We start from the raw sequence: 11,174 nt of genomic DNA, 5'->3' as shown, positions 1-11,174 counted from the left end.
GGAAATATCAAAACAACGTGCGTTTGTCAAGAGAGAACATGGAAGACCGAATACATGATGCGAGGACAAGAGTGACACTCCTAGAGCACGGATTGGAAAATGTAATTGTCAGCAGCAGTTGTCTTTTACATTTTGTCTAAAAAGAAATATCCAGCAACTTAGGTGGGGTGTTCGGGTTAAAAAGCACATCACGAATGGCGATAGAGCTCTCTGATACGAAGACTAACTGCAACTAAACAAATTCATAAATATATTTTGTATATGTATCTTTGATATGAGTCAGTCGGTGCCTGGAAAGAACGAAGCTTTCAATGCAAATGGGCGTCATGTTGATGAAATCATCAAGCAAAAATTGTCGCGCAGAAATGTTGGTTAAATGGCTATGGCTAGTGCTTCAAGAAAGAAGATAAAATGGTGCGCTATAGCAAGTGATCAGTCATGCAATCATTGTGACTTTGACGTTTGGATGCTTGTTTATATGTTGTGTTGTCAAGATCTTAGTTGGCGTTATACAGGTTGGGCACAACCCCTCACATTGGTAACTGAAATGCAGGGTCATTCTAAAATAGAAACACATAAATGTTGTTTCAAAATTTGGACCAGGCATGATCTTTGGGGGCTTACTTTAAAAGATTTGCAGGGCCACTTAAGCTAAGCTTGCTATCATATGTTGAAGAAACCAGCTTTAACGTAATGGTGATAAAATACCAGTGGTAATTGGACTGGTCTTAAATGTTGTCGAAACCTGTTCATGCTTTGAGATTTTTTTCAAATGATGAAAATATTTTTTTAAACTTGTGTGTATTATTGAATATAGTTTTTTTTTCTATTTTACTGCAATCTAGAAAACCAGTCTTCTATTTTTTCACCAGGTTTTACTTTAAGTAAAAATTTGGGTAGACCACAGGCAGTCTGCATGCACTGTTAAACAAATGAAGTAAACATTTGGGTAGACCACAGGATGTCTGCATGCACTGATATACAGATAGAGTATATAGGTAAAAATTTGGGTAGACCACAGGCAGTCTGCATGACTGATATACAGATAGAGTATATAAGTAAACATTTGGGTAGACCACAGGCAGCCTGCACACACTGTCTGATGAAAAGCAAAAACAGTGTTTCAACAGAAAATGACTTCCTTGAATACATGGCACCAGGTATAGATCATGAAGTTATAAATGTGCATTTCAGTTCTTAATTATTACATACAAATTACTATCACTTGTTTGTGTGATGAGGAGGATGTGTGTGTTATTTTTTTCATTTGTGTTAATTACAATGTTATATTTGACATGTTAGGTAAACAGCACAGATTACCCTGGAGCTTACGAGGGATATGATGATGCCTGGAGCCAAAGGAAATTTGAAAAGGTTTTTTTCAGTTAATCACTAACGAAAGATTAAATCAATAGAAGTTTTACAAGGTTCAAGTCTGTTTAAAATAATGGTTTAAAATCAATATATACCTCAGAGCAATCAAACAGTCAAAATGCATTAAACATAATGTAGACAGACACACAAGTAAGAGACGGTTCCACATAAAGCTAAATTATCTTGATTTTGTCTGTTGACCTCATAAAGTAGTGTTTTTTTCTTAGAACTGAACATACAATGAACATTCAGCACTATAATCTATTCATCATTTTTATTTTGAAACAGAATTTTCGTGTTGATGTGGTGAAGATGGGAGATGATGAACTAGAATTTGACATGGTTGGCATTGACGCTGCTATTGCAAATGCATTCCGCAGAATTCTTTTGTCAGAAGTAAGAATATATATTACAGTTGATTGAATTTGTATGTATTGAAACCTGATTTTACTTAATTTTGTGACAGAAGAATGACATAAAAACCTCATAAAAACCTCATTTCCCTTTGAAACTTTTTTTTTTGTTAATTATTGAATTCTTGCTGAGGTATTTCATTTATAAAACCAGATCCAGATTTATCTGGTAGACTTGCTATGTAAGTGGTTTATCTTCAACATTACTCTATAAGTCATCAACAAAGAAGACCTTTCATATTCAGTGTACCGTAAAAACCCACGTAATGTCTGCGCTTTTTTTCACCGAAAATCAATCCAAAAAAGGGGGTGCGGACATTACAGAGATATAGAGGAAATGACACTTTTTTCCTTCCGACAATTCATATATCTCCTTGAATTGTGTTCTTAAAAGCCAAGCATACCTGATATTATTGTTCTATGGTTTTTCTTATGTTTCCTCAACCAAACATGATTATTTATGATTATTTATTATAGTTTCCATGGTTAATTCCTTCCATTTTCTCGTTACAGGTTCGTATTGTGTATTCCTTCGTAATAGGAAGCCATTTTGTTTGACTTTGTCACATGAATAAAGTTAGAGTTATTCCCCTTTCCCCATTGAAAAAGCATACCCATGAGCATATACAAAATAACACAACATTTTCATTCTACATTTTATTTACAAAATAACAATAAATAACATGTACAAGAATATTACAAGAATGGCGTTCTCGTCGTCTGATGGTGTGTCAGTAGGGTCAGTGGCGCCGTCTGTCCACAGTTATAAACAATTAAGTGAATTCTTGAATGGTACCTGTACGTTATACACAATGCGACATGCTCTTGGCCATTACGACATTAGCTTACGTGAAATGAAATCGGCAGCTTCAATTTGCATTTTTTACCCACGGGCATTACATGGAAGGTGGGTTTTTTCCCCCAGATTTTTGTGTCAAAAAAGGGGTGCGGACATTACACAGATGCGGACATTACGTGGGTTTTTAGTAACAAGCTCATTACCTCATATGTACACAATAATGATATGCTGTTTCTTACAAAAAAATTAAGCTTTTTAGAAACTTTTTAAAGATTGAAGGTTCATTCCAATTTTTTCAAGTTAATTTGCTTTCAAGGGAGGATATTTTGACAGGGTAGTTTTAGAAAGTAATTAAAAGCAAAAGAGATAAAATGCTGAATTTCTTGTTTCCATATTTAAATCAAAATCTGTATTTGTACCATGGAAATAGATTGGCAAAACTACAAATTTTGCTGTTTCAGGAGTAGAATTTTGAAAACTTCAAGATATGTATTTGAAATTTTGTTGACTGATCATCATGGAGGGCAACATAATTTTTCTAGAACTTTCTGAAACTTTGTACAAACTAGCGCCTTCTTGGTGCATTTTGCTACTGGAAAAGTTCTTATTTTGGGTATTTTACTTTTTCTGTTGTCTACCAAAAAACAGCATTAATCATCGGTCAAGCTTTACAATTACTCAGAAAACCCTCATATTTATATGTTTCCCCCAATAATTTGTGTAACAAAGGTACTTGATTATGTTGTTATTTTATTTGCCAATGATGCCAAACCTATGTTCAGGAAGTAGTAAAAGATGGTCTACATCAAAATATTAGTATCAATGGTGGAATGAAGTTAATACTAATTATAGTTATATAAACATACATATGTATATGTATACATACATATATATATAATTGTGTGTCATTCTTTTAAACAGCGGGGCATGGGGATAATGTCATGCTTAACGTTCACTTTTTGTGGTAACAAATGTTCATTTTCATTTTCAATGCTACCTATTTCTTTCAACTTATTTCCTCTTTAAGATTAAATTCAATATGTAAAACAATACCAGGAAATTAAGAAAAAAAAAAATAAAAGAAACCAAATTTAATCGTCAAACAAATGTAAAACTGCATTGCCATAAATATGTTAGCAAATTGTGGTTGAATTCCTATAATTTCATTATTTGAAATTAAAATTATAATATTTGTACAACATTGTCGACCAGCATTGACTAGATGTCTTTTGATTGGTTGTATGACAAGGTTTACCAATACTGACTAGATATCTTTTGATGGGTTGTATGATAATGTTGACTGGTGCGGACTAGATGACTTTTGATTGGCTGTATAATAATGTCAACCTGTACTGACTAGGTGTCTTTTGATTGGTTGTATAATAATGTTGACCTGAACTAAGTAGATGGCTTTTGATTAGTTAACATTGTTTACTAGTACTAACTAGATGTCTTTTAATTCATCCTAGGTGCCAACCATGGCAATAGAGAAAGTATACATCTACAACAACACATCAATAATACAGGATGAAGTACTGTCGCACAGACTAGGGCTCATTCCTATCAAAGCAGATCCTCGCTTGTTTGAGTACAGATCTGATGGTGGGTATTGTATACTTTTACACACAGTTTTTAGACACTGTGCATCTGTAGGACACTCGGCATCAATAGTGATCACTTAGTCTGGACAGAAGTTTTTATCACAAAAATCCCAATAACACACATATACTTTTGCAGAAAGGATATCAATACACCACAAAAAGATATTACTACACTTCTCTGGAAGAATACTCATGTCATTACACTGTTCAATTTATCTCCCTTTATCCACACTTTTGAAGTTTCTTATACATTAGATACATAGTTTGCTATAAGGTCGTAATATTACACAACTAAAAGTATTTTAAAATCTTTTTAATTACTCTATGGAAGATACTAGTGTTACATAGATGATCATACATATATGAAAAAGTAACTGATTTCTGACATAATTCTAAAACACAAGTTTGAATTTTAGTTTCCTTTTCAATGCCACAACAGACTTCTGTAATATCTAAGTCCATATTTTGACTTAAATTGAAAATGTTTAGATGTTCATGGATTTTAGATAGAATTAATATAGACAGATGCAATTGGAAGGAGTAATGAAAAGCACAGCTCCAAGCTGCTAGGGTATGAATTAAGCTTATAGCTTTAATTCTTCTTCATGGTTTTTACCTTGATCAATATTAATGATTCTGGTGAGGCTATAGTGACATTTGGTCTCTAACCAGACACTCCACCAATAGATTAAAGAGAAATCCCCACTAGCCAAGGCTAGAGAGGTGACCATGAGTACCCTCAACTCTTAGTATCAGTAGGACTCCTCAGTTTAAATCATACACTTTGTATTTGAGATATGATAATGTGCAGTGTTCTATACGAACTATAAACTAATGAAATGTTATTGGTCACTACTGTGTAAGGTACTTAAGTTAAAAAAAAGACAACAGATAATTGGATAAAGCTAGTAATTGATAGGTTGTCAGCAGCCAGTGATAATAGCTGATCATCAATGTTGAAATCTTAACCCGTCCGTTTAAACACAAGAAAATATTCAACAGGAATATAATAGCTCACTACTACAAACTTTCAGTGGCCTATAACAGTGCACTACACTGAAAAATGTGCAGATATCAGAGTCACACTTGACTAGGCATGATCAGCTATTACCTCTCCAATCACACTTATCCACCATAATGATCACAAGAAGATCTTATCATGACCATGTCTTGAACCTTCATATACACATATATAAAGGTGATTTCTTTTCCTGTACTAAACATCATTGTTAGTGTAAGATGCTTACCCTTTTTTTTAACAGGTGATTCTGAAGGAACAGCAGAAGACACGATAGAGTTCCAACTAAAGGTTAAGTGTACTAAAAATAGCCATGCAAAGGACACAACTGACCCAGATGAACTCTACAAAGACCACAAAGGTAAGGTCAGCTGTGGGATACGGTTAGCTGCCAACAACAGTTAGATACACCACACAGACTACTGTTTACTTTGTCTCCTGCCTTAAGTGAAAGAATTTGCTTGTATAACCATCATTATTTCAGTGCTATATTAACAATTGTTTTAACATAGTTTGTATTAGTATCGGTTTCTTGGGAAACATAAAGAAGGATTATATATAGATAAGATGCTTTTTAATCTGCATAAATGTATTGTGGAATAAAATCATATGAAAGGTGAATACAGAATTTAGGGCTCTAATTTACATTGGTAGATTTTTGGGAGCAATACTTCAGGTTTTGTGAAAATTATGTGAAATTTTCTGTTGATTTTAAATTGCAAAATCAGTCATGAATTTCTAGCTTCAAACAATCAATGAAAATATTCCTGACTTTTCTTTTCTTAGTCACAACAAAACATTTCAAATGGATTCCGGTTGGGAAGCAAGCTGAAATCGTAAGTTTTCTTTTTATACCTGGAAGAACTGGCTCCTTTTTCATTGACAAATTACTAAACCAAAATTATAGTAAAATTTGTCCCCTTAATTCGAAGTAGAAGTATCACTGCCGTTTGTCTTGTTTAAGTAAGGGTGTTGGTGTGTAAACCTGCCTGACTTGTTTAAGCTAGGGTGTTGGTGTGTAAACCTGCCTGACTTGTTTAAGCTAGGGTGTTGGTGTGTAAACCTGCCTGACTTGTTTAAGTAAAGGTGTTGGTGTGTAAATCTGCCTGACTTGTTTAAGTAAAGGTGTTGGTGTGTAAATCTGTCTGACTTGTTTAAGTAAAGGTGTTGGTGTGTAAATCTGTCTGACTTGTTTAAGTAAGGGTGTTGGTGTGTAAATCTACCTGACTTGTTTAAGTAAGGGTGTTGGTGTGTAAATCTGCCTGACTTGTTTAAGTTAGGGTGTTGGTGTGTAAATCTGCCTGACATGTTTAAGTAGAGGTGTTGATGTGCATATGTGTCATAACATTCTAGAAAATCTGCCAGACTTGTTTTGATGAAACTCCAACAAAGATTTATTCCTGTCATCAAGTGCAAGGTCCTATTAAAGTGTCAAGGTCAAAGGTTAAGGTTATAGCAGTTGATTGAATGCTATATACAAATGTTTAATACTGTCTTGTCTTCAAGAATCTGGAAAACTTGCTAGTTTTATTAGACTTCACATAATTGTCATTATATTAAGCCCTAGGTCACATTTCATTGACTAGCTCATGGGTCAAAGGTCGATATTGCAGCAGCCGATGTTAATACTGCCTTGTCTCCTATATCCTGGGGAAAAAAACTGATTGAAATAAGATGTCAGGAATTGGTTCCTAATATAGGTACACTGTATAAATAAGAGAGTTTATGCTATGCTTGCAGATCAAGTCTGTTTCATAAAGTTATCTCTGAAAATGTAGACATGAAATGATTGTCTAGATTTATTTATCGCCTGCTGCAATGGGACACCCTGATTTGTGGTGCCTTGGTTTATGATAGATTGGCGTTGATTAATGATATTTGAGTCACACTTTTGTTTGCGTTAGTAAAAGCTTTCACTTCAAAGGAACAATAAGTTACGTATCTATGTTTCAGCAACTTCCTCCACTTCGACTTTCAGAGTCGGCCTGCATTCAAACGATATAAGTGTTTTTAGTTTCTGAGAATAAATGTTTGTCAGAGTTTTTTGACTGTTAAAAATCTCTTTGTATTCAGCCATTGTGATGTCTGATTTCTTCACAATGGTACTTAAAGTACTAGAGGTTAATCCCTATTCAGTTGCTATGATATATTCTGATCTCAATCCCTTTCCAATTGGATTGTCTTACTTTTGATCTCGGTTGATCACAGGTAAAATTGATTGGATTTCATGTCCAAGGACTAGAAAATCATACCTGGTAATTCACGATATCTTGTTAGGAACAATCTTGTTGTTTCAGAAACAAAAATATAAAGATAAAGACTAGGTTTTGCTGGGGATCTATTTTCATCTCATTACACCAGATGTCTGGTAGTAAACTCGCCATATATGGAGTTTATTGTATGATATTAAAGATTATCACACTTGTAATTTTTGCCTGATTTGTAAAAGTATGAAAGAGGTGAAAGTTAAACTGCAGAGGTATGATCATAATGCTAAACTTTTACTTACAGTTCAAAGAGGGTGACATACGTCCGGTAAACGACGATATCCTGATAGCCAAGTTACGACCTGGTCAGGTAGGTCTGTAAAACGTCATGGCCTTGTAGGGCAGGAATTAGATTTAAGGAAGCAAGAGGAAAGCTATGTGAGACAGGTAGATCAAGCACTGTTTTAATGGAGTTGAAAGAAGCTTTAGTCCAGAAAGATAGGTGTCAAAATTAGGACACTTTTTATAGATATAATCAGGGTCAATTACAAAGACCGGTTGGTTTGGTAATAACCAGGATAACATATAATACAATAGACTAATTACTAGTAGAACAAGTGGAGTATGGTGGAGAATGGCCACAGTTACAACAATCAATAAAAGCATAGAGCATTGAAAACATACAGATTAAGAATTAATTACAATTTTATAGGAGCTGGATTTAAAACTACAGTGTGTAAAAGGACTTGGAAAGGACCACGCCAAATTTTCTCCTGTTGGTAAGTATGTTTGAAGAAAACACTTTCTGTAAGGACCAGTTACATACCACTAACTTAGTCTGCCAGAACTCATCAGAAACATCATGATTTTTTGGTCAGTAGTCAATTCCATATTACATTATATGTTTCTCATCAACTATGTCCAAAAAGTATTTCTCTAGAGAATGGCAATCTATGAAGATTTATGGTTATGTAACTTTTAGATTTTGTCTTATCATCACAGCTACAGCCTCCTACAGACTTTTACCAGAAATCACCATACTACAACCTGTTGTCGATCATTTGGCAGAAAAGTTGAAGAAATGTTTTTCTCCGGGTGTGATAGAAATAAGAAACGTGAATGGTGGGTACACCTATAAACTATGTCTTGCTTTATCTAGGTTTACGTCTCCTTATATTAAGTTCCATTTCTCGTGTCAAACTTACTGCTGACATTCTGTGACATCATAGTCAACAGCTAGCATTCTGTGACATCACAGTTGACCACTGACATTATGTGACATCACAGTTGACAACTGACATTATGTGACATCACAGTTGACAACAGACATTATGTGACATCACAGCTGACAACTGACATTCTGTGACTTCACAGTCAACAGCTGACATTTTGTGACATCACAGTCAACAGCTGACATTCTGTGACAACACAGCTGACAACTGACATTCTGTGACTTCACAGTTGACAACTGACATTCTGTGACATCACAGTCAACAGCTGACATTCTGTGACATCACAGTTGACAACTGACATTCTGTGACATCACAAAGTTACTAACAAAACAGCATTATTCCTGCCAATCACAAAGGCTCATAAATGCTGATAATATATATTGCCTATTTTTTCGCACAGACTTACAGCAGGAAATTTGTTTGAGAAATTTATCCGTATAAATCTACATTTATGACAGAAAGAAAAATATTGGGTAAACTCTCAATAGAAATTGAACAGAATAAGCAAACAGTTAATTACCAATGATACCTATCTGGTACATCCATAGGTCACAACACAGCATATGTAAAGTCTGCTCGACATGACACATGCAGCAGGGAAGTATTCCGCCATGAGGATTTGAAGGACCTGGTCAGACTGTCACGAGTCAGAGATCACTTTATCTGTAAGTCCCCATTATTACATTTCATTATTAATGGTATAACAAGATTGATTAGGTGTTATCTCCCTCCTTCAGTAGTGGTCCATTGTATATGTTTGGTTAGACCAGTTCAGTCTGACTTTCAGGAGAGTGTTTAAGCTGTAGTTCATTGTCCAGGACTAGTATCAACAGCTATAGTCAACTGTCTAGGTTTGGTATAGAGAGTTGTAGTTCTAAGTGTGATGTAGACAGCTGTAGTTATCTTATCTTGAGCCTATGTGATGTTAGCTAAGGTAGACAACATATCTGGAGCCTATGTGGTGTTAGCTAAGGTAGACAACATATCTGGAGCCTATGTGATATTAGGTAAGGTAGACAACTTATCTGGAGCCTATGTGATATCAGGTAAGGTAGAAAACTTATCTAGTGCCTATATGATGTTAGATAAGGTAGAAAACTTATCTAGTGCATATGTGATGTTAGGTAAGTTAGACAACTTATCTAGAGCCTATGTGATATCAGGAAAGGTAGAAAACTTATCTAGTGCCTATGTGATATCAGGTAAGGTAGAAAACTTATCTAGTGCCTATGTGATATCAGGTAAGGTAGAAAACTTATCTAGAGCCTATGTGATATCAGGTAAGGTAGAAAACTTATCTAGTGCCTATGTGATATCAGGTAAGGTAGAAAACTTATCTAGTGCCTATGTGATATCAGGTAAGGTAGAAAACTTATCTAGAGCCTATGTGATGTTAGGTAAGTTAGACAACTTATCTAGAGCCTATGTGATGTTAGGTAAGGTAGAAAACTTATCTGGAGCCTATGTAATGTTAGGTAAATTAGACAACTTATCTAGAGCCTATGTGATGTTAGGTAAGGTAGAAAACTTATCTGGAGCCTATGTAATGTTAGGTAAATTAGACAACTTATCTAGTGCCTATGTGATGTTAGGGAAGTTAGAAAACTTATCTGGAGCCTATGTAATGTTAGGTAAGTTAGACAACTTATCTAGAGCCTATATGATGTTAGATAAGGTAGAAAACATATCTGGAGTCTATGTGATGTTAAGGGCTAAAACTTATCTAGAGTCTATGTGATGTTAGATAAGGTAGAAAACTTATCTGGAGCCTATGTAATGTTAGGTAAGTTAGACAACTTATCTAGAGCCTATATGATGTTAGATAAGGTAGAAAACATATCTGGAGTCTATGTGATGTTAAGGGCTAAAACTTATCTAGAGTCTATGTGATGTTAGATAAGGTAGAAAACTTATCTAGAGCCAGTATGATGTTAAGGGAGAAAACTGATGTTGACTTAGACAAGAAAAACTCTATAAGAGTTTCCTCCCCTCTCTCACAATGTTTTGGTGTTTATGTCCTACAATTTCCTCACCTCTCTCACAATGTTTTGGTGTTGATATCCTACAGTTTCCTCCCCTCTCTCACAATGTTTTGGTGTTTATGTCCTACAGTTTCTGTGGAATCAACAGGAGTACTTCCACCTGACATCTTAGTGACGGAAGCTGTGCGAGTGTTAATGGGCAAGTGCCGTACATTTCTGACAGAATTAACAGAAACCTCCGGGGCAACATAGGGTCAATAGAATGATTTATGTATGTGCAATTAAAAGATTAAAAAGTGAATTCTTTGTTTGTGTTCTCATTGAAAGACAGTATTAAAATGTCTAGTCCAAAATTTTTTATCGGATGTCGATATCTTCCAGGAGGATATGAACAAATTTCAATATTTAGCGATAAATGGTTGTTGAAATTTCACCCATTAAAGTACAAATCCATGCATATAGGTCGACCTTGTGATGATAGAACATATTATATAGAAAATATACCCTTACAAGAAGTGGAAAAGGAGAAAGACATAGGCGTGATTATC

At 34.8% G+C, this 11,174-nt stretch overlaps 1 protein-coding gene across 1 annotated transcript; it reads left to right on the top strand.

Annotated features, from left to right (window-relative positions):
• Nucleotides 1-15: 15 nt before the first annotated feature.
• On the top strand, nt 16-10,927 carry LOC132556686 (DNA-directed RNA polymerases I and III subunit RPAC1-like). Its single transcript, XM_060221119.1, has 11 exons — nt 16-101; nt 1,303-1,374; nt 1,663-1,770; nt 4,056-4,188; nt 5,450-5,566; nt 5,992-6,041; nt 7,717-7,782; nt 8,125-8,191; nt 8,415-8,534; nt 9,193-9,309; nt 10,757-10,927. The coding sequence occupies exons 1-11, from the start codon at nt 39-41 to the stop codon at nt 10,876-10,878; spliced, it is 1,035 nt and encodes a 344-aa protein (XP_060077102.1). The 5' UTR covers nt 16-38; the 3' UTR covers nt 10,879-10,927.
• The last annotated feature ends 247 nt before the right edge of the window (nt 10,928-11,174 follow it).

The sequence above is a fragment of the Ylistrum balloti genome, unplaced genomic scaffold (genome assembly GCF_031769215.1).
Source record: "Ylistrum balloti isolate Yb309-2 unplaced genomic scaffold, AGI_CSIRO_Ybal_v1 Utg370584, whole genome shotgun sequence".
In the NCBI taxonomy this organism is placed as follows: domain Eukaryota; kingdom Metazoa; phylum Mollusca; class Bivalvia; order Pectinida; family Pectinidae; genus Ylistrum; species Ylistrum balloti.
The sequence above is the reverse complement of the archived record's forward strand: the minus strand, read 5'-3'. Positions and strand labels throughout refer to the sequence as shown.

Coding starts and splice junctions, on each gene's coding strand:
- LOC132556686 (XM_060221119.1), top strand. CDS start 39: ATGGAAGACCGAATACATGATGCGAGGACAAGAGTGACACTCCTAGAG. Junction 5,567..5,991: donor ACTCTACAAAGACCACAAAG/GTAAGGTCAGCT, acceptor TTCTTTTCTTAG/TCACAACAAAACATTTCAAA. Junction 9,310..10,756: donor AGTCAGAGATCACTTTATCT/GTAAGTCCCCAT, acceptor TATGTCCTACAG/TTTCTGTGGAATCAACAGGA.